The 25,932-nt window shown below is 48.4% G+C and overlaps 1 protein-coding gene and 1 long non-coding RNA gene across 2 annotated transcripts; one reads left to right on the top strand and one right to left on the bottom strand.

The window, feature by feature from the left end:
- Positions 1-2,871: 2,871 nt before the first annotated feature.
- Gm13830 (predicted gene 13830) lies at positions 2,872-21,834 on the bottom strand. Its single transcript, NR_131932.1, has 2 exons — positions 21,721-21,834; positions 2,872-5,482 (listed from the first exon to the last, which is right to left on the bottom strand). It is a non-coding gene; the product is annotated as a predicted gene 13830 (long non-coding RNA).
- Positions 21,835-21,963: 129 nt separating this feature from the next.
- Positions 21,964-25,844, top strand: Dynll1 (dynein light chain LC8-type 1). Its single transcript, NM_019682.4, has 3 exons — positions 21,964-22,122; positions 22,304-22,441; positions 24,121-25,844. The coding sequence occupies exons 2-3, from the start codon at positions 22,310-22,312 to the stop codon at positions 24,256-24,258; spliced, it is 270 nt and encodes an 89-aa protein (NP_062656.3). The 5' UTR covers positions 21,964-22,122; positions 22,304-22,309; the 3' UTR covers positions 24,259-25,844.
- Positions 25,845-25,932: the final 88 nt, after the last annotated feature.

The following is a 25,932-nucleotide window of genomic DNA, read 5'->3' as shown; positions in this document are numbered from 1 at the left end:
CCTGCACAAACATCATGACCAAGAAGCAAGTTGGGGAGGAAAGGGTTTATTCAGCTTACACTTCCATACTGCTGTTGATCACCAAGGAAGTCAGGACTGGAACTCAAGCAGGTAAGGAAGCAGGAGCTGATGCAGAGTCATGGAGGGATGCTCTTTACTGGCTTGCCTCACCTGGCTTGCTCAGCCTGCTTTCTTAGTGAACCAAGACTACCAGCCCAGAGATGGTCCCACCCACAAGGGGCCTTTCCCCCTTGATTTTCTCCTTTTTTTTTTTAACTTTTTTTAAAATTTTTTTTTTAAGATTGATTTACTTATTATATGTAAGTACACTGTATCCATCTTCAGACACTCCAGAAGAGGGAGTCAGATCTCGTTACGGATGGTTGTGAGCCACCATGTGGTTGCTGGGATTTGAACTCCGGACCTTCGGAAGAGCAGTCGGGTGCTCTTACCCACTGAGCCAATTCACCAGCCCGATTTTCCCCTTAATTGAGAAAATGCCTTACAGTTGGATCTCATGGAGGCATTTCCTCAACTGAAGCTCCTTTCTCTGTGATAACTCCAGCTGTGTCAAGTTAACACAAAACTAGCCAGTACAATTGACCCCTTGTCAACTTGACACACAAAAACATCACTAGTAAGCCTCAACCCTTACAATCTTATTCATCCCCAAGATCTAAATAACTTTAAAAGTCCCACAGTCTTTACATATTCTTAAAATTTCAATCTCTTTAAAATATCCATCTCTTTTAAAATTCAAAGTCTTTTTACAATTAAAAGTCTCAACTGTGGGCTCCACTAAAACAGTTTCTTCCTTCAAGAGGGAAAATATCAGGGCACAGTCACAATCAAAAGCAAAAGTCAATCTCCAACTGTCCAATGTCTGGGATCCAACTCACGATCTTCTGGGCTCCTCCAAGGGCTTGGGTCACTTCTCCAGCCAGGCCCTTTGTAGCACACGCGTCATCCTCTAGGATCCAGATACCTGTACTCCACTGCTCCTGCTGCTCTTGGTGGTCATCTCATGGTACTGGCACCTCCAAAACGCTGCATGACCCCTTCAGTCCTGGGCCTTCAATTGCAACTGAGGCTGCACCTTCACCAATGGCCTTCCATGGCCTCTCACAGTGCCGAGCCTCAGCTGCTTTGCGTGACCCCTTCATGCCTTCAAAACCAGTACCACCTGGGTGACCCTTACATATTACCAAGTCCCGCTGCAGCAGGAGTACAACCTTGGCCATCTCTGGAACACAGCCTCTTTGTGCTTTCAGAAAACACTTCCCAGAAGATGTCACCTCAATGATGCTGGTCTCTTCTTAATCACCGCTAATTTCTTAGCTCCAGCTAACCAGCATCAATAGTCCCAGTAATGCAAAGTTTTTGCTTTGGTAGTTCTGGTATCTTGTTAATCACAGCTGATTCTTCAGTCCCAGCTAACCAGAACTACAGAATCTTCACAATCAAAACAGCAATGGCCCTGAAAAGAATATTTAATTTTCCCTCTGAAATTTCACAAACCAGACCTCCATCTTCTGCAATGTTCTCAACATTATCTTCCAAGCTCCTATACAACATCTGACAGAGCTCTTAACAACGGATGGATCTTCAAGCCCAAAGTTCCAAAGTCCTTCCACAGTCCTCCCCAAAACATAGTCAGGTTGTCACAGGAATACCCCACTCCTGGTACCAATTTGTCTTAGTCAGGGTTTCTATTCCTGCACAAACATCGACCAAGAAGCAAGTTGGGGAGGAAAGGGTTTATTCGGCTTACACTTCCATACTGCTGTTTATCACCAAGGAAGTCAGGACTGGAACTCAAGCAGGTAAGGAAGCAGGAGCTGATGCAGAGTCATGGAGGGATGCTCTTTACTGGCTTGCCTCACCTGGCTTGCTCAGCCTGCTTTCTTAGTGAACCAAGACTACCAGCCCAGAGATGGTCCCACCCACAAGGGGCCTTTCCCCCTTGATTTTCCCCTTAATTGAGAAAATGCCTTACAGTTGGATCTCATGGAGGCATTTCCTCAACTGAAGCTCCTTTCTCTGTGATAACTCCAGCTGTGTCAAGTTGACACAAAACTAGCCAGTACACCCCCCAATCCATATGCATCATGACAAGCACACATCACACATACACACACTAAAAAAAATAAATAAATAAAAGGGTAGTTTGATAAATACTCATTGCAATATTATAATTGTCATGGTTATAATTGTCATGGTTTGAACATGCTTGGCCCAGAGTGTGGTACTATTTGGAGGTGTGGCCTTGTTGGAGTGGGCGTGTCCTTGTTGGAGTAGGTGTGTCTCTATGGGAGTGGGCTTTAAGACCCTCCTCCTAGCTCCATGGAAGCCAGTCTTCTCCTAGCAGCCTTCAGAGGAAGAAGTAGAACTCTTAGCTCCTCCTGCACCATGCCTGCCAGGATGCTGTCATGTTCCCGCTTTGATGATAACAATGGACTGAACCTCTGAACCTGTAACCCAGCTCCAATTAAATGTTGTCCTTGATAAGACTTTCCTTGGTCATGGTGTCTGTTCACAGCAGTAAAACCCTAAGACAGTGATGATAATAAAGATGTTATGACTCGGGCTGGTGAGATGGCTCAGTGGGTAAGAGCATCCGACTGCTCTTCCGAAGGTCTGAAGTTCAAATCCCAGCAACCACATGGTGGCTCACAACCATCTGTAACAAGATCTGACACCCTCTTCTGGAGTGTCTGAAGACAGCTACAGTGTACTTACATATAATAAATAAATAAATAAATAAATAAATAAATAAATAAATGTTATGATTCAAGGCACACGCCTGTAATCCCAGCACTCCAACAACTTGGCATCCCAGGATGCCAAGACGAGAAGATCTCTTGTTTGATGCCAACTCGGACCACGTAGCCAGTTCCAGGCCCACTGAGACCTAGTCTGGAAAAAAAAAAAAAAAACAAAAAACAGAACCAAATGGATGGGACGCAGCTAAGTTGGCAGAGCCCTTTCACGCGGCAAGAGGAGCTCATGTTTGAGGCCAGCCTCTGGCATTTCAGTAAAATGTTTCCTTCTGTGTGAAAGCTCTCAGTCATGAACTTCTCCCAGTAGGCAGGAGGGGGAGCGAGAGATAAGGAGACAGTTGGTGGGAAAATGAGTCATCCCGAGACTGGGACTCGGACTCGGACTCGGCTAGCGCTCCGCTGGAGTTGTGGGCTGGGTCACTGGAATGTGTTGTTGGTCTGGACAGCCTGGAGCTTGCTGTCCGTCACGACCCGGTCAAGTATGTTTGTGAGATGGGTCCTTGACTGTCGCTCACTCGGCGCTAGAGCACTCGCCAAACATGCGTGAAGCCAGGGGTTTAATGAGGTGTAGGGGGGATGGAAGTGTTGATTTCTGGAGAGCTGTGTGCTTGTGAGCCGTGAGCCACGCAGGGGAGGCTGGGAAGAGCCTGCAGCGCAGCTAAATTAGGAGATTTTAGAGAGAGATAGGAACGGGGAGGGGGGCGGGGGGAGCCGGCAGTTTGAGGAATGCAAGTGCCAAGCGTGGGAAGACAAGAAGACAGAAGGGGGAGAAAATTCAAGAAGGTTTGCAGTCTGTTGTGAACATAATTCTCCTCTGGTGTTTTCTAAAGAGACAGCACAGAGAGAGAGAGAGAGAGAGAGAGAGAGAGAGAGAGAGAGAGAGAGAGAGAGAGAGAGAGAGAGAGAGAGACAGCACAGAGAGAGAGAGAGAGAGAGAGAGAGAGAGACCATGGTTTTCTATTATTACAGGATAGCAAAGGAAGGAACTGCAGTTTCTTTGCATGTGGCCAAACAGGTGGGGAGAGAGCCTGGTTTTGTATGAGGTTATTTAAAGCAAGGTTTGTAGCAGCCCTGAGCCTTGTGTTTGCTAATTTGTTATAAGCAGATAGGGTCCTTAATATACCTAAGGTTTATTTGAGATAGGGCCTCACTATGTAGCCTTGACTGGAATTCAATATGTTGACCAGCCTGGCTTGTAGCTCACCTACCAGCTCCTGCCTCAGGAGTGCCTGGATTAAAGGTATAGGTCACCATGCCTGTTAGTTAGTTAGTTAGTTAGTTAGTTGTTTCAAGACAGTTTCTCTGTGTAGTCCTGGCTGTCCTGGAACTCATTCTACAGACCAGGCTGGCCTTAAACTCACAAAGATCCATCTGCCTCTGCCTCCCAAATGTTGTGATTAAAGGTGTTTCCCCCCCCCCCTTCTGTCACCTTTCCTCCCCCCTTAACCCTTCCCCCCCATCTTCCCAGGCATCTTTCATTTACTTATTAGACAGAGACTTACTATGTAACTCTGGCTGGCCTGGAACTCATTAGACAGATCAGATACAGACAATAAATAGCTGTGGCTTCACCTACAGGATACATCAGCCTCCCGGAGTACTGAGGTTAAAAGCCTGTGTGCTGCCGCTGCGCCCAGCCTTATTTATTTTAAATTATTTTAATTATTTAAAATAAACACACGTGGCGTTCAGAGGACAGCTTTATGCAGTCTCTTGTCTCCCTCCCTCCGCCTTTTTGTGGGTTCTAAGGATTGAATTTATAGCCCCATGCCTACGCAGCAGGGGCCTCCAGAGCCTTTACTTGCTGAGCCACCTCATTGACTCCGTTATAGCTGTACAGGTCCTCTTGTAACTCAGGCTGGCCTCCAACTCCATAGATACTTGAGGTTGAATTTGAACCCCCTGATCCTGGAGTCTCCACCTCCCAAGGGCTGGGATTGCAGGTGTGTGTCACCACGCCTGGGTTATGAGGGGCTAGGGATTGAACCCCACGTTTTGCACCTGCTCGGCAAGCCCCCTACAGAGTGAACTGCATCCCTGCATCCCCAGCCTAGAACTTCCCAATGGCTGAAGTGTTCTGAGCTCTGTATAGTCGTCATGGGTAATCCAACATTTCAAAGGGAGGTAACACCGAGAAGTGGCTCCTTTGCTAAACAGCTGGCCGCTCCGAACTCACATGCAGTACATTAGAAAGTCAACTGGAGCAGGTAGTGATTACAAGAAACACAGGGTCTGCAGGTCTTCCGCCTCAGGGCTGCAGGCAGCTGTCAGGGAAAGACTTCTCAGAGGGCGTGGCTTCTAAATGGAGACCAGAACAACCAGATGGTGTCAGGCAGGAAATGAGGGGAGAGGGAAAAGGCTTTCCAGAGAGAAAGAAAACAGACACAAAGGAAGACTCCAGAGGAGACTGGGGAGATAGCCTGATGCCCTAAGGCACTACACAGTTGCAGGGTGGAGGTGGGGTAATGATGGTTACTTAAGAGACACACATAATTTAGGGTGCAATGCTTAAGGTAACTGAGAACCCCGCTGGGTTAGAATACATTTGTAAATCTTTCTGCAGAAGTCAGCATCAGTTTCCTTTACCATACAAATGTTTATTGTGTGTCTCTGAATAGGATGATTGTAAAGCAGCCTTGATACCAGGCTGGAGGTGTGGAGGTGGGAGGAGCCAGTCGGTCGGGAGTCTGGTCTCAGAGAGTCTGCAGAAAGGGAGAGAGCAGAATAGCAAGAGAATTGTTAGAAGCCAGAAAGCTAGCAAGATCAGACCGACCAAAAGTCTAGGCTGTAGGAGCTCCGTGCTGTCGGTGGTCGGTAGTCATATTAATAACTGTGATGTACTCCAAACTGAAAGAAACCTCAGGAGAGGGCTTGATCAACGGGAGGGGTGTGCTCCTCCAAAGGACCCAGGCCACACACACGCCACACACACGCACTCGCACGTGAAAAGATGCTCCTTGTATTTATGGACGTCTCATGCCACTGTGCTAGCTGCTAGAGACCCAGTAGAGGAGATGGAGGGCCTGCTGCCTGCTGAGGGCCCCATCTACCTCCAGGCGTTTTTGCCTTGGGATTCAGGAGTTGCCTCTAGCAGCTTTCCCCTCCTTGCCTGCCCCTCCCTCTTGGCTACTCCAGGCGACTGCTGGAGCCTGGGCCTTCCTTCTGGGCCTCTGCTTGGGCTGCTTTCTCTCTCTGCTCCCAGGCCTCCCGCTTCCCTATCTACCTGAGCTCTCTTTGTGAGGTTAGAGGGGAGCAGACCTGCGTAATTTCCCTTTAAGCTCGCCCTCCGGAGGCTCTGTACCTTTACTGCCCTGAGTATTTCTGCCCGCTGGAAACACTCTATCCTAACAGGGTTCTCTGTGGCATTTTGTTGATATTATGTTAAATATACAAACTTCGAGTTGGGCACAGTGGTAGTGGTGGGGAGTATTCCTGCCACTTCGGAGGCTATGGCAGGACCATGGTGACTTCAAGGCAAAGCCTTGTCTCTTTAAAAAAACAAACAAACAAACAAAAAAAAAACAAGCAAGAAAGCCAGGGTTAATGGCATAAGCTTGTAATCCCAGCACATTGGAGGCTAGAGACCAGGATTTAAAACCAGCCTAGATTATATAACCTGGGCTAGATGAGACCCTATCTTAAATTAGAGGTGCAGACATAGGTTGGAATAGAGGGCTTACTCAGCAATGCCTAAAGCCATGGGTTCAATGCCTAACACTGCAAAAACAAACTAACAAACACTCTGAATTATAGGTTGCCAGGATTGCTCAGTGAGTACCTCCCATGATGTCCTGGAGCCATAAGAGTGAGCCAAATGAGGAGGCTGGAGAGCTCACTCAGTGGTTCCAAATGCTTACTGTTTCTCTGGAGGACCTGATTAGATTCCTAGCACCCTCATCAGACAGCTCACAACTCCCTCTGAGCCTCTGTGGGTAGCCTACACTCACATCCACTGAACACATAATTACAAACAAACTTTTAAACCCTAGGTGCCAGCCCTGTTGGCCCCAGTGTGCTTGTGGATGATCCAGGCCTGTGGGAAAGCCCGAAGGACAACACTCAAGGTCGTCCTCTGACCTCCACATACTAGCTGCACACAGACACGGCATACGTGAGCAGAGATGTACGTGTATGTTCTTGTACACGTGTAAAACCTGTAACTTGCCAGGCAATGGTTGCGCGTGCCTTAAATCCCAGCACTTGGGAAGCAGAGGCAGGCAGATTTCTGAGTTCGAGGCCAGCCTGGTCTACAAAGTGAGTTCCAGGACAGCCAGGGCTATACAGAGAGACCCTGTTTCAGAAAAAAGAAAGAAAGAAAGAAAAAAAACCCAAAAAACAACAACAACAACAACAAAAAACCAAGAAACTCTTTGGAAAGATGGCTCAGCAGTTGCTCTTTCAGAGGACCCATGCTCAATTCCCAACACCTACATAGCAACTCACAACTATCTGTAACTCCAGGATCTGATCACCTCACACACATACATGTAGGTAAAACACCAATACATATATAAAATAAAAATAAATTTATAAAAGGGGTATCTGTTAATTTTATATGCCTATGTGCCTGAATGTGTATATAAGCATTACATGAGCACAAGATCCTGCAGTGGAACTGAACTTAGAGCCACGTGTGAGTTACAGAATCGAACCCAAGTTCATGCCCCTTAACCACTGGGCCTTGTTAGCCCCAGGTATGTCTTGGTTGTCTTTAATAGGAGGATCCTGCCCACTGTTGGCGGCGTCATTCCCCTGGCAGGTAGCCCTGGGTTGTATATGGAAGTTAGCTAAGCGTTAAAGAGTGAGGTAGCTGTCTTTAATCCCAGCACTCAGGAGGCAGAGGCAGGCAGATTTCTGAGTTCGAGGCCAGCCTGGTCTACAGAGTGAGTTCCAGGACAGCCAGGGCTACACAGAGAAACCCTGTCTTAAAAACAAAACAAAACAAAAAAGAGAGTGAGGTAGCAGTGTTCCTCCATGGTTTCTACTTCACGCTCCTAACTACGGGTTCCTTTCTCGGGTGAGACCCTGACGTTTGGTTTGGCCAGGTGACATTTTGAGGGTACCACAGGAGACTACAATTTTAACAGGACAATTTCACGTACCCCCTTTCTTACCTCTTGAAGAGAACTGGGACTCTATAGACAGATGCTCAAGATGGACGAACTCAATCTTGATAAAGCAGGGGGTCCTCGGGCTGGAGGTGGTTTGTGACACTGCTGCTGGGGAGGTACAAGCAACCGCCCCATTGGGAGCCAACCCCAGACCAAAGGAAGACCTTCACCAAAACCCAACTTGGGGTTACTTTACTGTAAAGTAAGCTTTACTCACAAAAATACTGGTGAGGGGTATTTACAGGAGTGGAACCAACTCAGATAGCTGCACCACCGAAGCCCCTTCCAGCAAGGGCTGAGACAACCGGTCAAAGCTGGGAACCCACCCGGTGTGCATACACACCCTGTGGGCAGCTTGGCAAGTCAGTGGGTGGTTTTTTGTTTGTTTTCCAGGTAGCCCAGTTGTTTTCAGCCTGTTACACACAGCTGAGCTCAGCTCACCTGAGAGAGTATCTTGGCTGTCCTTACAGCTTTTATTTTTTATTTTATTAGTTTCTCCAAGATGGGGTTTCTCTGCGTAGCTTTAGCTGTCCTGGAACTCACTCTGTGAACCGGGCCGGTCTTGAACTCAGAGATTTGCTTGCCTCTGCCTCTGCCTCCCGAGTGCTGGGATTAAAGGCCTGTGCCACCACTGCCCGCCTCTCACAGCTTTCATATGCTTGGGAAACATATGACCCAATGAATCTGTCCGTTTTAAGGATTTCCTGAAGATTTGAGTTTAAGGAGTTCCCTGCAGGATGGAATAGCTCACCTCCCCCTAAAACATCCTATGTCTTAAAGACCTTATTGCCACCCAGTATTACTCACCAGACAAGCAAGACCGTTTTTAAAAAAAATTTTAAATAAAATAAATATGAACGGAGAGAGACCTTCCGTGGCATGGTGGCTGCCCACCTGGACTCTGATGGCACAGTCTCCTCTCCTCACAGCTGTGGCCTCTTAGGGCGGTTGGTAGTTCAGGATGGAGGCCACATCTCTTATCCAGGCTTGCAAGACCCCAGGGTCTCACTGATGTCTTCCCCTCTGCCTTCATCTCTCTCAACCCCCGCCCCAAGGGAGTTAATTCATATTATTTGGCTCTCCCTCCCCCTCCTTTCCCTTCAGGCCTTGGAGTGTGCTGTTCAGTACTGGAGACTCTCTGTACTCCCCTTCAGCCCCGTCAGCCTTTGATTGCTTCTCAGGAGGGATTTCCTACAGCAACCTCCCTTACCTCCCAGGGTGGAGCTTTCCTCTGGCCTGTTCTCGCCTTCACTGCCTCCCTCAGAGCCTGACCACATCCGGTCACACCTACGTTCAGTTGCTGCTCCCTCCCTACTGAAGGAACTGTCCTGTCTTGTCCCTTCACGCTCTGGATGCCTAGGTGGGAAGCTTATAACCCAGTAAGTGCTTAAGAGATGTTGGAAAGAATTCATAGAGCTGGGTGTGGTGTCTCCGGTGCGTAATTGCAGCAGTTAGGGGGTGGAGGCAGGGAGATAAAGAGTTAAAGGGCATGGGCTGAGAGACACACCTCAGCTGTAAAGGTACCTGCTACCAGGCCTGATGTCTGGAGTTTCATCCCCAATGTGGTAGAAAGAAAATCGAACCCAAGTTGTCTGACCTCTTAACATGCGCTGTAACACATTCATGCAGAGACAGGAGAATGTCTGTGAGTTCAAAGCCAGCCTAGTCTGTAGGGTGAGTTGAGACTAACCAGAGTTACCTAGTGAAACCATCTCAAAAATAAAGAGTTAAAAGATCAGTGCTGCTCTATGTGGAGGGTTCACAGAGTTCAGGCCAGTTTGAGTTACTGGGGAGTAGAGAGCCCAGCGTTCAACACTTGCCTTCCTGCAGGAAGCCCTGGGTCCAATTTCCAGAAGCGCTGGCAGGAATTCAAGGAGTGGAAGGACTAAGTGGCAGGACCACTCTGAAGGTTCGTCATCTAGATAAGATGGCACTTAGGCAGGCAGGGAGGAACCAGAAAGGAGTGAGGTTTCTTTTGGATGGGTTCCAAGTGAAGTTCAGCCATATTGTGTGCTCCTTCGCTCACTTCCTCAGGGGCCTTGTCTGAGCTATCAGGGACTACTGACTCAGCAGTACGTCCTCTGTCTACAAGGACCCCTCCCTTGGTTGTGACCTCATCCAAGCTCGTGGCTTTAAATGTCACCTGTAAACTGGTGACTCCCTAGATTGCAGCTCTAGCATGCAGGTCTTCCCAGGACTCACACTTCCAACTACACACTTGACACTTACTGCAGAGCTCTAGGAAGCATCTTAGACTTAGCACAGCAAAAGGGTTTCCTCTGCCAGCCCTCCCCATCTTGGTTCCTTCCTTATTGCTGAGGCCACGAGCCTGAAGCCATTTTGAGATGGGCTTTTACTAGGGTACCCAGGCTAGTCTCAAACTCATGGTGGGCACAAGTGAGCCTCTTGCCGGCTTTAGCAGCTGGGACTATGTGAACCGGCATGCCCAGTGGAATTTTTGATGTCTGTTTCCCTTGTATTCTGCACACACCACAGCTTATCAGCTACCAGCCCCACCTTCAGAGGACAGGCAAAGTGTAACCGCCTCTCATCCCCATAGTCACTGCTGTTCTGGTCCAGGGCTTCATTACCTCTTGTTTTGTTAGCTCAGGCTGGCTGTCCCCAAAGGCTGGACAGTTGACCCTGATCTCTTGCCTCAACCTCTCCAAGTACCAGAATTACAGACACACCCTCACTCTTTCTACTTTATATTATCCAAGTCTGTTTATTAATGTTTTTTAGAGTTCTGTACCTGTTTGGGGTTGGGGAGGGTATCTGCATGTACAGGTGCTGGCAGAGGCTACAAGAGGGTATCCCTGAGAGCTGGAGATATAGGCGGTGATGAGCCACCTGATAAAGTGCCAGGAACTGAACCCAGATCTCCTACAGGAGGAGTATGTGATTTTAACCATCGATCTCTCTCCAGCCCTGAGTCCGTTTTGTTTTCTTTAAATTTATTTTATATGCTCTATCTGTATATATGCTTGACTGCCAGAAGAGGCTATTAGACCCCATTATAGATGGTTGTGAACAACCATGTGTGTGCTGGGAATTGAACTCAGGACCTCCAGAAGAGCAGCTGAGTCGTCTCTCTAGCTCCAAGTCTGTATGTTTTTATTGTCTATTCTCCTACTAGACTACAGGCTGGAGGAGAGAGTTTTTGCTTCCCGGGCCTCATACGTAGGACAACGGTAACACAGGCTATCACTTGATTTATTTCCCCTTTGTTGATTTAAGGGTCTACTCTGCAGTCCAAGTGTACTTCAGAGTTATAGATACCCTTCCTGCCTTGGCTTCCCAGGTCCTGCAATGATGGCACCAGCCACCATGTCCAGCAGCTCTCTTGCATTTCTGCAGCACAGAGGATAGCGCCAGGTACCAAGCTCTCTCTAGACACATCCCAGTCATCCTGATAGAAGGTCTTAGGAACTATTACATTCTAGAGTCAGATTGTCTCAGTGAGTCAGAATGAAGATGCTGGAATCAAACTCCAAGTATTTATTCTTTTGTTTAGAGTTCTAGAATAATTAGGTTGATTAAAGACCACTTTGCATATAATTACAGAGTAATACTGAGGTCATCTATTAGGTCATCTGGGTCCCCAGGCACTCAGGGGAGATTACAGGTCCTTTCTTCCATAGTCAGTACTGGAGTTATTATGATCTAGGTGTTGTCTTAAGTGAGAAGACCCAGCCTACTCTGGGCAACACCATTCCCTACACAGGGGTCTTGAGCTGAGCCCCGAGGTTTCAAGCTGAAACAGTTACCTGTTGGGAACAAAATAAAGGGGGGGGCCTGGGAAAAAGTGGGGGAGGAAAAGGGGCCTAACGTCCGGCCAGAGTTCCTGTGCTCTGGGCAGGCAGACGAAGGCAGAGCTGCTAGACGCTTTTCCACTCGGGTGAGCATGCCTGACCCACGCAGCAGGGAAGGGAAAGGGGGCAGCCCCCAACCGTGGACCCTGGAGCTACCTTGCTAAAGCCCCAGGGTTGTAGGAGAGAGGGATGAGGGAAGAAGTTCCCAACACTGACCAGAGTGTGCAGCGGGCCTTGATGGAGCAGAGACACTCTATGGTTTTAGAGATTTATTATAGAAATGCAAGGGAAGGAGATAAGGGGGGAGAGGAAAGGCTAGATAGAGAGAGAGAGGAGGAGAGGAGAGGACAAAGAGAAAGGGAAGAGGAAAAAGAAGTGAGAGTGAGAGGACAAAGGAGTAAGAGTAAGAGAGTAAGAGCGAGGTGGGGGCTGAGCACCCCTTTTTATGGTCTTCACTGTTGCTAGGTAACTGGGGAGGAGTTTAGCCTGAAGGTCAGAAGCTTGAGCCATTGCTTATGTGACTACTGACCATGCTTCTCTTGTGGGGGCTGTGGTGGGCAGTAACTTAGGCAGGGGCCAGAGTTCCAGGAGCATAAGGGAACGCCTACCGTGTCATGAAGGTGAATTACAACTGTTGGGGTTCAGACCTCAGCTTGACTGGATACCAGCCTGCAACTCCCCACAGTTACCCAAGCAAATGTGTACACACTTTTCTCTGCTCTTGACTGTAGATTTGATGTGGCCGCTTCAAATTCTGCCTGATTCCCTGGAATTGTAAGATGAATACCTGTTACTTCACCTCAGCAACAGAAATTAAACTGGGGCACAGAGTGTGAGATCGCTAACGTCCAGAGACATTCACACTCAGTCCACATCCTGCAGAGTGATTTTGGAGACAAGGTTTCACATAGCTCAGACTGTCCTTGAACTCCTGATCCTTCTCTCTCTGCCTCTTCAGTGCTAGGGTTTCTATCATGCTACCACCATGCTTGGCTTTAAGACTTTTCTTTCCTAGCCAGGCAGAGAGGCATACACCTTTACTTCCAGCACCAGGTGAGTAGAGGCAGGTGGATCTTCTGAGTTCGAGGCCAGCCTGGTCTAAACAGTGAGTTCCAGGACAGAGCTACACAGTCAAACTCACAGAAATGAAATCCTATTTGTGTGCACATGTTTTGCTTTTGAGCTGAGGACCAAACCCAGGGCCTAGCACTTGCTAGGCAAGTGTTCTACCGCTGAGCTAAAGCCCTGGCCCTTCTCCAGCCTTTGAGACGAGACCTCTCACTGAACTTGTAGTTGATCAATTTTACTAGATTAGCTGATCAACGGGCTCCAGGGACCTGCACAGCTCTACCTCCGCAGTGCTGGGTTTACTTTTGTCTGATTTTATGAAGGTGCTGGAGGATCTGAATGCAGGTCCTCATGATGGCCAAATGGGCAATCTCCCTTTTCCATCATGGTTCCTTTAAAGAATGATGGGAGCTGGGCAGTGGTGGCACAGGCCTTTAATCCCAGCACTTGGGAGGCAGAGGCAGGTAACTTCCTGAGTTCAAGGACAGCTAGGGCTACACAGAGATAACCTGTCTTGAAAAACAAAAACAAAAACAAACAAACAAAAAAAAAAAAAAAGATGTGAGAGGCAGAGGGGCAGACTAGCTTGCTGTAGAAAATAGCAGAGGAAGCCAAGTTGGGATATACACACAAGGCTGTTCTCAGCCCATCCTTTTCACCTACTGTGGGCTGCTTTGCCCACTGACAGGAACTGAGGGGCTATTAGGTATCTCTGCATATGCCTGACTTCCCCATGAACAGCAGTGTGTCCTCTTACACTTACGAGGCTGATGCTTAGCTAGTGGCTAGTGGGGAGGCTAGTCCTCCTGAGTTGTCTTAGCCTCAATCCTCCTGCACTACAGCCTAGTCCTCGGCTCCGAAGCTCAGCTCCCATGCCAGCCCCAGGCCAGTGCCAGCCTCTACATACCAACACACCTTCCTCATACCCAGACATTGCAATCTCTCCCAAGAGGCCAGTCCTTTCTGGAAAGTGTCTCTGAATCAACTCTGGAACCACAAGGTCACTTTATACTTTCTTCAGGTGAGGGAGGAGTAAGCGGTCAGGTTGGTCAAGGAATTCATGACCCAACAAAGGGCTCCATGTCTCACAAGCTTGAAGGGAACTGGCTGCTGAGGGCTGGCAACAGTGCCTCTGGGCCAGCAGTGGGTGAAGGTCGGGACAGGCTGCTGTCCTCTGGTGTGTCTGAGGACAGCAATAGCTGCTGTTACCTGAGGAAATGAGGAATCCGTTTGCCTCGGTGGCTGTTAGCTGTGTGTCTCCACCCCTTTAGGGGTCAAATGGCCCTTTCTTAGGGGTCACAGATCAAATACCCTGCCTATCAGATATTTACATTACAGTTCATAACAGTAGCAAAATTAGTTATGAAGTAGCAAAGAGACAATCTTCTGGAGTCGGCACATCATGAGAAGCTGTGTTAAAGGGTCGCATCGGGAAGGCTGAGAACCGCTCCTTTACCTGATTTGGCAACCTGAGATGGCTTTCCAGGTCCTTGGAAAGCCTGGTGGCCAAGGCTGAAAGGCATTCCTGTCCAGGGAAGATCAGGACAGTCAAGGACTGAGGCAAGTGGAAGGCACTCACAGCTAAGGAGATGATCCTGAATCCTTTAGAAGGATCCATTCTGAGACCAGCGTGTAGCTCACCATTCCAGCCCTAGCTTAGCATGCTCCGGTTCCGGTCACCACCACCTCCCCAACAGAAGAGCAGATAGATGGATGGAGACACCAGAAGATGACCTATCTATCTAACAGTCTATTTAGGGACTGGTTGCCAGGACTCAGGATGCTTTGAATCTTCAAGGACGCCATTGTCTTCTGTGTCTGAACGTTTAGAAATGTGGGTAGCTCACAGTTTCAGGGCTGAGATCTGTCACTTCCTAGTGTGGGACTTTAGGTGAGAGACTTCACTTCTCTGACCTTCACGTTCCTCCTCTGTGTATGAGGAAACAATTCTTACCTCAGTGCAGTGAGCAGGCTCACATGTCTAGAATGCTTGGCACGGGGTGAGGTCTCGGTGTGCAGTGGTAGCAACTATTATTTATTGGTCCTGGAGCAGGTCTTTAGAGACTTTAATATAATCCTTGCCACAGAATATGAGGAAGCTGTTTTTCTTCACTGAAGAATTAGAGGCTGAGCTGGCAAGATGGCTCAGTGCACGAGAGTGCCCACACACACACACACACACACACACACACACACACACACAAAATGTGATTTAAAAAATAATCTTATAACTTGCAACTTAAACAAAGTTGACTAACTTGGAAATGGTCATAGCTTAGGTTTTCTCAGACCTGACTCCAAAGCTATCCTCCAGGAAATCTTGCTGACTGACCTCTCATTACAAATGCTGGGGTAAGACAAGAAAAATAAAGGTTTTCAGGAGAATTTAGCATTTAGAAGACAGTGAGTTACCACACTGTGATGGGCCAGTTTCATGCACTCGACTGAATAACACACACACTCATCTCAACAGTCAGGTGTCTGAGGCCGGTATTTGTCATCTTTGGGTTCAGGCCATTGTGAATCTTAGAGGAGCCATGGCTCCTCTCCTTGGAGAAATGTCTAAGTCCCACACACATTTTCATTCTCAATTTCAAGGCACTTGCAAAACCTTTGAAAAGCTTTGCACTTCATCTAAGAATCTTCCTCTCTTGATGCATCAGCATTTTCAGGGTGCTGGCAGGAAGAGTCACAAGTTGGAGACTCCTTGAGACTCTGTCTCAAGAAAAATACACCCTGAAAATCGAGAGTGACACTGGAAAGCATAAACGATAAATGCACTTAACTGCGTGCTGTCCTGTTACGTAGGGATCTGCAGCTTGGGAATGGCTTTAGCCCCAGAGCTTGAAACCCACTGGCAACATAATGACTATGTCTAAAAAAAATAGATAAAACTCAGATGTCAGGTGTGCTTGTACACACCTATAATCCCAGCACTTGGCGGGTAGGGAGGAGAATTTTGGGCTCAAAACATGAACTGCCTAATGGAACCCTTCTAGAAATGGTTATTCCTTCCTTCCTTTTTCCTTCTTTCCTTTTTTTTTTTTTTTTTTTTTTTTTTTTTGACAGGGTTGTTGGCATACTTTTTTTTTTTTTTTTTTAAAGATTTATTTATTATATGTAAGTACACTGTAGCTGTCTTCAGACACTCCAGAAGAGGGAGTCAGATCTTGTTACGGATGGTTGTGAGCCACCATGTGGTTGCTGGGATTTGAACTCTGGACCTTCGGAAGAGCAGTCGGGTGCTCTAACCCACTGAGCCATCTCACCAGCCCAATTGGCATACTTTTTTTAAAGCTATGTTATTGGGTTCTTATATCCATACCTCCCTTCCAACCTTTATCCCACCCTGATCTCTTCCACCCCCACCACACTAGGTAGGAGAGAAAGGTTAGGGGAGAATAGACCTCTTTAGACTACTTGCTGCTGATTTGGGGCAAGTCCAAGCTTCATCACCAGGAAATCAACAACTTCTCCTCTTTTTACTCAAGACCACTTGAGAAACCATAACAGCAGCAACCAGAAGTAGCAGCTGCCTTCCCAGGCTCTCTCTAGAGTCCCCAGAAGTAAACTATCCGCAGCTGGCAAAATCACGCCCCTCCTAGAGCATGAGACAACCACAGTCAGCAGCTGTGGACAGTCTGAAGCAGCCCCATATCCCCCACCTGGGATTAAAATGAAAACATATTCACCCAACATAACTAGGGTTTTTGTTTTGTTTTGTTTTGTTGGTTTTTGAGACAGGGTTTTTCTGTGTAGCCCTGGCTGTCCTGGAACTTACTCTGTAGACCAGGCTGGGCTCAAACTCAGAAATTCGCCTGCCTCTGCCTCCCAAGTGCTGGGATTAAAGGCATGTGCCACCATGCCTGGCTACACATAACTAGGTGTTAAAAAAATTCTCACTACAGACTCTCTTCATAACCCTACATCTCCTGGAACTCACTCTGTAGACCAAGCTGACCTTGAACTTAGAGAGATCCACCAGCCTCTGTCTCCTGAGTGCTAGGATAAACTGTGTGGGCCATCCCACTGGGCTAAAGTTTTTAAAAATAAAAATACATTATTGAGAATGTATTAGGAATATAGATTACTGGCAGAATATCCTCTCAGTATGCTGATGCCCCGATTTGAACATTCTTACGGAGATGGCTTGGTGGGTAAAGCCATCCCCATGACCTGAATTCTACCCTTAGGCCCTACATTGTAGAAGGGAGGACTCCTGAAGGGCATCCTCTGACCTCCTTGGGGGTTATAGCAACCACACACAAAACAAAAACTGGAATTACGCCGGTGGTGGTGGCGCACGCCTTTAATCCCAGCACTTGGGAGGCAGAGGCAGGCGAATTTCTGAGTTTGAGGCCAGCCTGGTCTACAGAGTGAGTTCCAGGACAGCCAGGGCTACACAGAGAAACCCTGTCTCGAAAAAACCAAAACCAAACCAAACCAAACCAAAACTGGAATTACTAAATAGAAGTAACTAAAATAATTTGGGGTTGGGGCTGCAACTGAGTTGACAGAGCACTTGTCTGACATGCATGAAGCCCCGAGTTCAAGTCCCAGCAAGCAGGACAAACCTGAGCATAATGACAGCTGCCTGTAATCCTAGCCCTAGGGAGGAGGAGAGAGCAAGAGGACAAGGACTTCTAGGTCATCCTCAGCCACACACACACACACATTTGTGGCCAGCCAGACTGATGCTGACTCCAAACAATAGTAGTGGTAGTAATGTAAATATACTTAAGACATAAAGAGAGCTTAAAAGAAAATAGTAATTATTAAATTACTAACCAAAGCGATGTAGTGAGACCTTCTTTAAAGAAAAACAGTTAGGGGCTGGAGAGATGGCTCAGAGGTTTAGAGCACCTCTCCCAGAGGTCCTGAGCTCAATTCCCAGCAACCACATGGTGGCTCACAACCATCTGTAATGGGATCTGACGCCCTCTTCTGGTGCGTCTAAAGTCAGCTACAGTGTGCTCATATACAGAAAATAAATAAATCTTTAAAAAAAAAAGAAAGAAAAAGAAATGCACATTATTTTTATGGTGAGATTATGTAAGGTTGTCAGAGAACAACTGGGAGTCAGCTCCTACCATTTAGGGTCCAGAGATCAAACTCAGTTCCAGTCTTGGTGGCAGATACCTGTCTTGCTATGTAGCTCTGACTGAGTACAAACGTTAGGGACTCCTCCTGCCTTGGCCTCTCCCGTGCTGGGGTCACAGCTGTGCATCACCGTCCCCGGGTGGAAAGCGTCTTCACTCCTGAGTTCAGACCAGCTCCTGGCCAGGGAAGGTTGGCAGAACAGAGCTTTCCACACCACGGAGCCTCAACCTCGGCAGCAGGGAGCACAGATACCCACTCAGGCTGTCTGCCTCCATCTCTGCCTTCTTGTTTTTGTTTTCTTTTCCGGTTAACTGGGTTTTTACACAAGGCCATTCATATAATAGGCAAGAATTACACCTAAATGAAGGTACACCCCAGCCCCCCTACCCGCACCTCCCCCTCTTAAATTCCACCGAGGCCTGAGGTCTGTGTGACAGTGCCACCCAGATCCAGAGCAGGTTCTGTCCCTTTGGTTCCTCTTCTCTGGAAACACCTTCACAGGCACACTGAGTTGTCCTGTACTAATGTCCTATGCCTTTCTCTGTCCAATCAGATGATAGAAAGTTAAAAATCGCAAATAGGCCTGGAGAGGTTGCCCAGCAAGGAGAGTACCTACTGCTTCTGCAGAGGATTCGGGTTAGATTCCCAGCACCCATACCAGGCAGCTCACAGTTGCCTCTAAGTTCAGTCTGAGTCCCTTTTCTGGATTCTTTGGGCATGCACACACATGTGGTGCACAAATAGACACACATACTTGTAAAAAGAATCAATGACAATAGAGATAGCAAAGAGATGAAAACGGCATGAAGGTGCTTTAGGGAATCTGCGGGACTCTGCCTGCTGCCTGGTGGGCTCACGGGGGCTTTACTGTGGCACCAGCCGCAGTTCCAGAGGATCTAGGAATGACCTATGTTTGATCTGTCTGTCTGACACAATGCTCTAATTAACCCAGAAGACATTTGAGCCCCAACTCTCTCCTTTCCCCCATACTGTCCACAGTAAATGGAGCCCCTCTTAATGCCCAATCAAAATGTACCAGAACCAACATGGTGGCATCAGCCTGTACTCTTTAACACCTGGAAGGTAGAATCGGGGAGTTCAGTCCATCCTAGCTTCCTAAAGGAAGTGAGACCAGCAGTCTGCCTACTAAAGGACATCACTGCCTCAGCGCTTTTCTTTTTTTAAATTTTTAATCTTTATTTTTTTTTTTTTGAGACAGGGTTTCTCTGTGTGGCCCTGGCTGTCCTGGAACTCACACTGTAGACCAGGCTGGCCTCGGAACTCAGAAATCCACCTGTCTCTGCCTCCCAAGTGCTGGGATTAAAGGCATGCGTCACCACTGCCCGGCAGGGAGGGCCTTCTTTAAGGAAAAAGAAAAGTGGGCTGTGATGGTACATCATCTTCAACCTCAGCACTTGGGATGCACAGGCAGGAGGATGTCTGTAAGTCCAGGGCCAGCCTGCTCTACATACGCAGCTCCACAGTTAGACCTTTGTCTCAAAACATACATCCAAACGGCAGCATATTTCTTACCTTCCCCTCTTCCGTTTTCTAACATTATTATTATTTATTTTCAGTGTGGGCTATGTCTCACGTGTGGAAGCCAGAGGACAACTCTGTGAGGTTGGTTTTCTCCTTCTGCCTGTATGGACTTCCTGTAGATCACATTCAGGTTCTCCAGCGTGCACCGCAAGTGCTTTTACTCTGGAACCATCTTACTGGCCCCTTTAAATCTCCTGATCTTCTAAGATGGGCTGGGATGTCATAAGACCTAGACATTTTACATTTTCAGTCATATTTCCCGAGTACATTCTTTTTCTTGGCATAGGGAGAAACCTAGGGCCCCACCCCTGAGCTACATCCCTAGCCCTAGACAGTGAAGTGGATGCTGAAGTTGGAATAGGGAACAGGAGAGGCAGGGCCCACGGACACTCACCAGGAAGGACAACACAGGAGCTAATCCCTCTGGGGAAAGCACAAGGCAAACTTCATGGAGGGGATCTAAGTATTCTAGGACATAACAGCATGGTGGTGAGAGGCAAAAAGGAATTCAGGGGAAGGAGCCACTACAGCTGATACCTGATTAGACAGGGTTGGGGAAATGGCTCTGCTGGTAGAACGTTTGCCTAGACTCACAAGGCCCTGGCTCAGTTCTTGAACCCCTTAAAAACTAGGTTTGGTGGCCTGTGCCTTAAATTCCAGTCCTTGAAATGTGGGAGCAAGGAGATCAGGGATTCAAGGTAACCCCCAGCTGCACAGCTTCGCCGAGAATGTAAAAACAGAGGGTCCCCTTGGGGCTGGAAAGAGAGCTCAGCAGTTACAGATGTTCTTCTGAGGATCCAGGTTCAATTCCCATCACCCATATGGCAGTTTACAACTCTCTGAAATCCCAGAGCCAGACCACCCAATGCCCTTTCCTGTCCTCCCTGAGTACCAGGCATAGATGTGGCACAGGGACATACAACCAAACACCCACAAACTTTTTTTTTTTTTTTTTTTTTTTTTTTGGTTTTTCAAGACAGGGCTTCTCTGTGTAGCCCTGGCTGTCCTGGAACTCACTTTGTAGACCAGGCTGGCCTCGAACTCAGAAATCCGTCTGCCTCTGCCTCCCAAGTGCTGGGATTAAAGGCGTGTGCCACCACGCCCAGCTTTTTTTTTTTTTTTTTTTTTTTTTAAAGAGAGCAAGAAAAAGAAGATCCTCTCAGACACAGCTGTTGTGAGTGGTACGGTGCTGAGCAGAGGTCAAGCACCCACTCACTGCTGCTGACTCGTTTTATTTCATTTATTTTTTTGGGGGGGAGGGCAGTTTACACAGGATCTCATGTAGCCCAGGCTAGCCTTGGCGCCATCTATCCAAAGCTGGACTTGAATTTCTGATCCTTCTGTTCCTGTCTTCCAGTGTTCTGACTCCCTCCTGGAGCCTCCTGGGGATCAAATATGCAGCCTCTGGCCTCACTCATACCAAGCAAATGCTCTACTGACTGAGGGGTAGCCCAGTATTTTGTTATTTTTATTTATTTATTTATTATGTGGGTACGATTAGTCATAAATGCCAGAGGAGACACATCTTAGGATCACTTTCTTAAGATACGTCTTCCTTTGTATAAATAAATCCTCAGCCAAGAAACTTTGCCCAAATGGACATTCTATCCGAGGAAGCAGCCTCACCTGTACACACTGGGCATCCACCCACATTCCAGATCTTGAGGTCCCCACTGCCTGGCAGACAGGCTCTACCTCCTGGATACGCGATCCCTTTCCCGAATTTCTCCTTCAATCATTAGGCTATCAGTATGTATACGGTCTCCTAGGGCAGTACCAGCTACACAGGGGCTACAGTACGAAATAAGCATGTAGTGTCATGTTATAAAATTCGGAATTTAACCCGGTGTGATGGCGCATGGGGGAGGCGCCAAGAAGAAATGCGAACTTTAGATCATCCTGGGGCTACTTAGGGAGACGATGCTAAGGTAGGGTGGGGAGGACACGGGCAGAAAAAACGAAAAAGAAAGAAAACAGGGTTCAGTGGCAGAACGTAGAACTTGCCTCTCAAGCCCAGGGCCTCCTCAGACACACGCACTTACTTACAAACTTCAGGAATGTGACAGCAGAGCTTCGAACCAAGCCCTACGAGACCCTGAGTGCAACTGCATCGATGGCTCACCCTTGCTAAGCTCGAGGCCACCTGTCAAAGGCCATAAATCGTGCGGACCCCGGGTGGGTGGGGGGAGATGGTGGAAATGGGCGGCACCTGGGGCGGCAGCTCCCAGCCTTCTAGAACCTGCGATTCCAGAACACACCCTGCGCTAACCTCAGTGGGGCCCCCGAGAGGAAAATGCCCGCCCTCACCTCCTTCCAGACTGCTGGGTGGTCCGGGAGCCAGCCACTCGACCCGGGGCTCCGCCTTCAGGGTGTGTGGGCCTCCGCACGCGTGCCGCGCATCGCCCGGGCAACCGACGCTGTGCGCGGTGCATTGTGGTCTGCAACAAAACGCGGGGGAAAGATCCTGAGGGAACCATTGAATCCGCTAGCCAATCGGGAGAGGCTGGCGGTAGCGGATGGCCAATAGCGACGCGGGCCGGGGGCGGGGCCGCGGGCGCAGGGCGGGGCCTAGGGATTAGGCGGCGGCGGCTGGCGTGGGGCAGCTTAGATGCGCCACGGCTTCGGTAGCGACCGGCTGTCTTCTGCTGCTTGAGCGGCGCCCGCACCTTCCCTAGGAGCTCGCAGCAGCCGGCTGGCCTCTGCTCCACGGTGAGACCGGGCTCGGGTCCTCCCCGTCCCCCCTACCTCGGGCCTGCGGTGCGGACCTCGGGAGCTGCCCCTCGGAAGCGGGTGGGGGCGTCGTCCTCAAGGGGGGCGCCGGTCGGGAGGGCAGCGAGCGCGGCCCGCACCCGACCCCTCTCCCTCTTCCCTGCGCTTCGTCACCACACAGGTAACCATGTGCGACCGGAAGGCGGTGATCAAAAATGCAGACATGTCGGAAGAGATGCAACAGGACTCGGTGGAGTGCGCTACCCAGGCGTTGGAGAAGTACAACATCGAGAAGGATATTGCGGCCCATATCAAGAAGGTGAGGACCCGGCGCCGCGTAGTTCCTACTCCCCGATTCTGCGTCCTCTGGGCGCCTGGCAGTTTCCCTGTAGCACTCAGGGCGGCTCGGGATGGATAGTTCTAGAAAGGACGCAAGGGTTTCGCGTTCCTCTGGGGAAGACCAGACCCTCAACGCCAGAAGTTTTTTTTTTTTTTTTAAACCCCCAGCTCCTTGGGGGAAAGCGCCACCTAGCAACGGTTTCCAAGATCAGGGAGTTGCGAGCAGTTCCCCCTGCTGTAGAATTCCTGCGCCGAGGATCCATCTGGGTGTTCCGGGAGGGGGGGGGGTTGCGCCTGCCTGCGTGGGTGTTTCCAGCCGGGCTAGGAGGAGATCTTGCCAGCCTTCTAGTCGGGAGTTAGTCGACAGTTCAGGGAAAGTGGGTGGCAGTGGTGGTTTGGGGGGCTTGGGTGGAGGCTTGGTAAATGGCAGTTTTGTAGAAAGCTGGCGCAAGACTGCCAACTTCTCAAGCTATGTTTGCTGGAAGGAAACTGGAAGCCGAAGCCGTGGGAGGGTTCCAGTGGAGAACGGGAGGATGAAAGACTCACATGGAACAAAAATGAATACTTTTTTTTTTTTTTTGGTTTCTCTGTGTAGCCCTGGCTGTCCTGGAACTCACTTTGTAGACCAGGCTGGCCTCGAACTCAGAAATCCGCCTGCCTCTGCCTCCCAAGTGCTGGGACTAAAGGCGTGCGAGACCACGCCCGGCTTGAATATCTTTTTTTGACAAATGCAGCAGTATGTGCGTCTGGATTGTAAGAGAGACATTCTGCTTAATAAATGAGGTTTTCATACCGATTGCCCGATAAGATAGTAGGAGCCCTAAAGAATTTTACATCATCTCTGGCCCTGGTTCTATCCAACTAGTGAAGAAATGAACACATTGCTAGTTTTAATGTCCATGGGATGGGAGAATCAGGTAGCAGATGCTCTCTAACTTGCTAATTTTTAAGACTGGGTAGATGTGGAGGAGAGCGATTTTAAAAGATAAAGTCCTGGCATTTAACTGTCAGGTTCTGTTGCATTTTTCAGCCTGGCTTGATTTATGTGGTAATTGAGACTTTGTCCTTTGGTCTTTGGGGGGGGGGGTGGTGGTTGTCTTCCTGATTTGGGGTGCATGGCAAATACAGTGGTGGAGCCTGATGAACTGCAAATGCTGATGTCATCTACCTCCATCGAATTGCTGGAGTCAGAGGTGAGGTGCAGATGATGGGTCTTTTAACCCCCCAGCACTAGGAAGGCAGAGGCAGGCAGATCTCTTTGATTTTTGAGACCAAACCAGTTCTAGTGCGGTCAGGACTACAGAGAGACCCTGTCTTTAGAAAACAAAACAAAACAAAAAAATCAAAGTAGTCCAGAAGTGCCCTCATTGAAACAGAACTGTCCTTGAAAATGACCTTCTACCTTTGATCTTCTTAGCTCCCATTCTCAGTTTACCTCAGACTGCAAGCACGTTGCATTAGGTAGATGATTTAAAGCCAGGGAACATTCTCTTAAGAATTTGCTGGGGCTGTGGTGAGCGCTTGCCTGCATGCCCATGCCCTGGATTCAGTCCCAGTGTGGAGACAATTACAGATGCCAGGATTGCCCTTTCTGGTCCTACAGGCTCTGGAAAGTGAATCCTCCAGGTGTACCACTAAATTTCTGTTTCTTCTTCCTAGGAGTTTGACAAGAAGTACAACCCTACCTGGCACTGCATTGTGGGCCGAAACTTCGGTAGTTATGTGACACATGAAACCAAACACTTCATCTACTTCTACCTGGGTCAGGTGGCCATTCTTCTGTTCAAATCTGGTTAAAAGCATGGACTGTGCCAAACACCCAGTGATCCATCCAAAAACAAGGACTGCATCCAAATTCCAAATACCAGAGACTGAATCTTCAGCCTTGCTAAGGGAACACCTCGTTTGAATCTGTTGTGTTGTGTACAGGGCTTCATTCTCTGTACAAGTCTGTGGTTATAAAATTAGTAAAACAGCTTACATTTGTATTTATTTTCTAGTCCATACTTCTGTACCCCCATTTTTTTCTCCCTTAGGTCATTCCTTTAAAAATAAATCTGTTGGAGATGTATGTCTCTGCTAGTTTGTTCAAGATAGGGTTGATGAGGCTTAGCAGTTGGTAAGTGACTTGGTCTGTTGTCTGAGGTGTTCCTGTTCTGTAGGATTAGTTTAGTTCTCTTGATGGAATGTCTGGCAGGCCACACCTGTCTTTCCAGATGATTTGGATTATTAGCCACAGGTCTGAGGCCCTGTTCCTGTCAGCCTAGCACTTGGGAAGCTAAGGAAGGAGTAGAGCAGGTTCTAGGCGGCCCTGGATTAGCGGACCGACCACAAGAGTTCATTTGCTAGGCTGCTGCTTTCACTGGCTGTGCTCAGAAATCATCAGTACATGTGAGTCACAGCTTCACTTGGGGACCTAATGAAAGCTATGGGCCCGGAGTCACCAAGTTGCCCCGTTGTCAGTTGGAGCTACTGTAACCCAAGGAGAGGCCTGCATAGGAGACTCCTGCAGGTAGAGGCCCAGGCAGCCAGCCCACACTTCACTATGCTTCTTACGGAGAGCCTCAGGACAGCTTTGTAAGCTGAACTTGGTCAGACATTGTGTTCTGTCAGGACCAGGAGTGTGAGACTTTGCTGTTGGTGTGTGCGCAGTCAGTGATTCTCTACTGTGTAGATTCTAAGACTCAGCAGCAAGTCTATTCCATAAGCCATCTTGCAAGCCTGTTTCTTTGTGAAAGTGTCTTAGGAAATCCAGTCCTGGCCTCAAACTATGTCATGGTTAGGGATAACCTTAGTGTTCCTTTTTGTTTTTGTTTTGAGGCAGGGTTTCTCTGTGTAGCCCTGGCTGTCCTGGAACTCACTCTGTAGACCAGGCTAGCCTCGAACTCAGAAATCCACCTGCCTCTGCCTCCCGAGTGCTGGGATTAAAGGTATGCGCCACCACTGCCTGGCAACCTTAAATGTTCCTTTGTCCCTGCCAAGTACTGGGATTGCAGATGGGCACCCCTCCTGATTGTTTTACCGTTTTGTGACAGTAGACATGCCTCTCCTACTATCTGCAGAAACAATGGGGTACTTGGAGTCATGTGACCACAGATAGGGCAGTTAAGTTTGTCTATTTTGAACAGGTAAAACTGTTTGCATGAATGGAGTCCCTCTTCCTCCTTGTGACCTGACTAGTTTTGGCCATCAGACTGTAATTGCTAAGTCTCCAGTAGCAGTCCCCAGTGCCACGCGAGACCGCGTGGCTGGACACTGAGAGTCTAACTTGATCAGGCTTTGTTTGCTGTCAGGAGCTGGTGACTTGTATTTTCGGGTTCAGATGTGAGAACATGTTGCTATAGAAATAAAATTGGTTTGATGGTGTATGGAGTTTCTCCCAATGCTGGCTCAAAAACAAAATACAACACTGTCTAAGGTTTAGCATTTTCTCATGCTCTTTACTGCTGTTCTGAGGTGAGGGCTTGTGAG

The sequence above is a fragment of the Mus musculus genome, chromosome 5, assembly GCF_000001635.26.
Source record: "Mus musculus strain C57BL/6J chromosome 5, GRCm38.p6 C57BL/6J".
NCBI lineage: Eukaryota > Metazoa > Chordata > Mammalia > Rodentia > Muridae > Mus > Mus musculus.
Note: the sequence above shows the minus strand (reverse complement) of the source record. Positions and strands in the feature narration are given on the sequence as shown.

What these genes read in the sequence shown, in the direction of transcription:
- Dynll1 (NM_019682.4), top strand. Translation starts at nt 22,310, where the DNA reads ATGTGCGACCGGAAGGCGGTGATCAAAAATGCAGACATGTCGGAAGAG. An exon ending in TTGCGGCCCATATCAAGAAG is followed by an intron (nt 22,442 to 24,120) that starts GTGAGGACCCGG and finishes TCTTCTTCCTAG; the next exon opens with GAGTTTGACAAGAAGTACAA.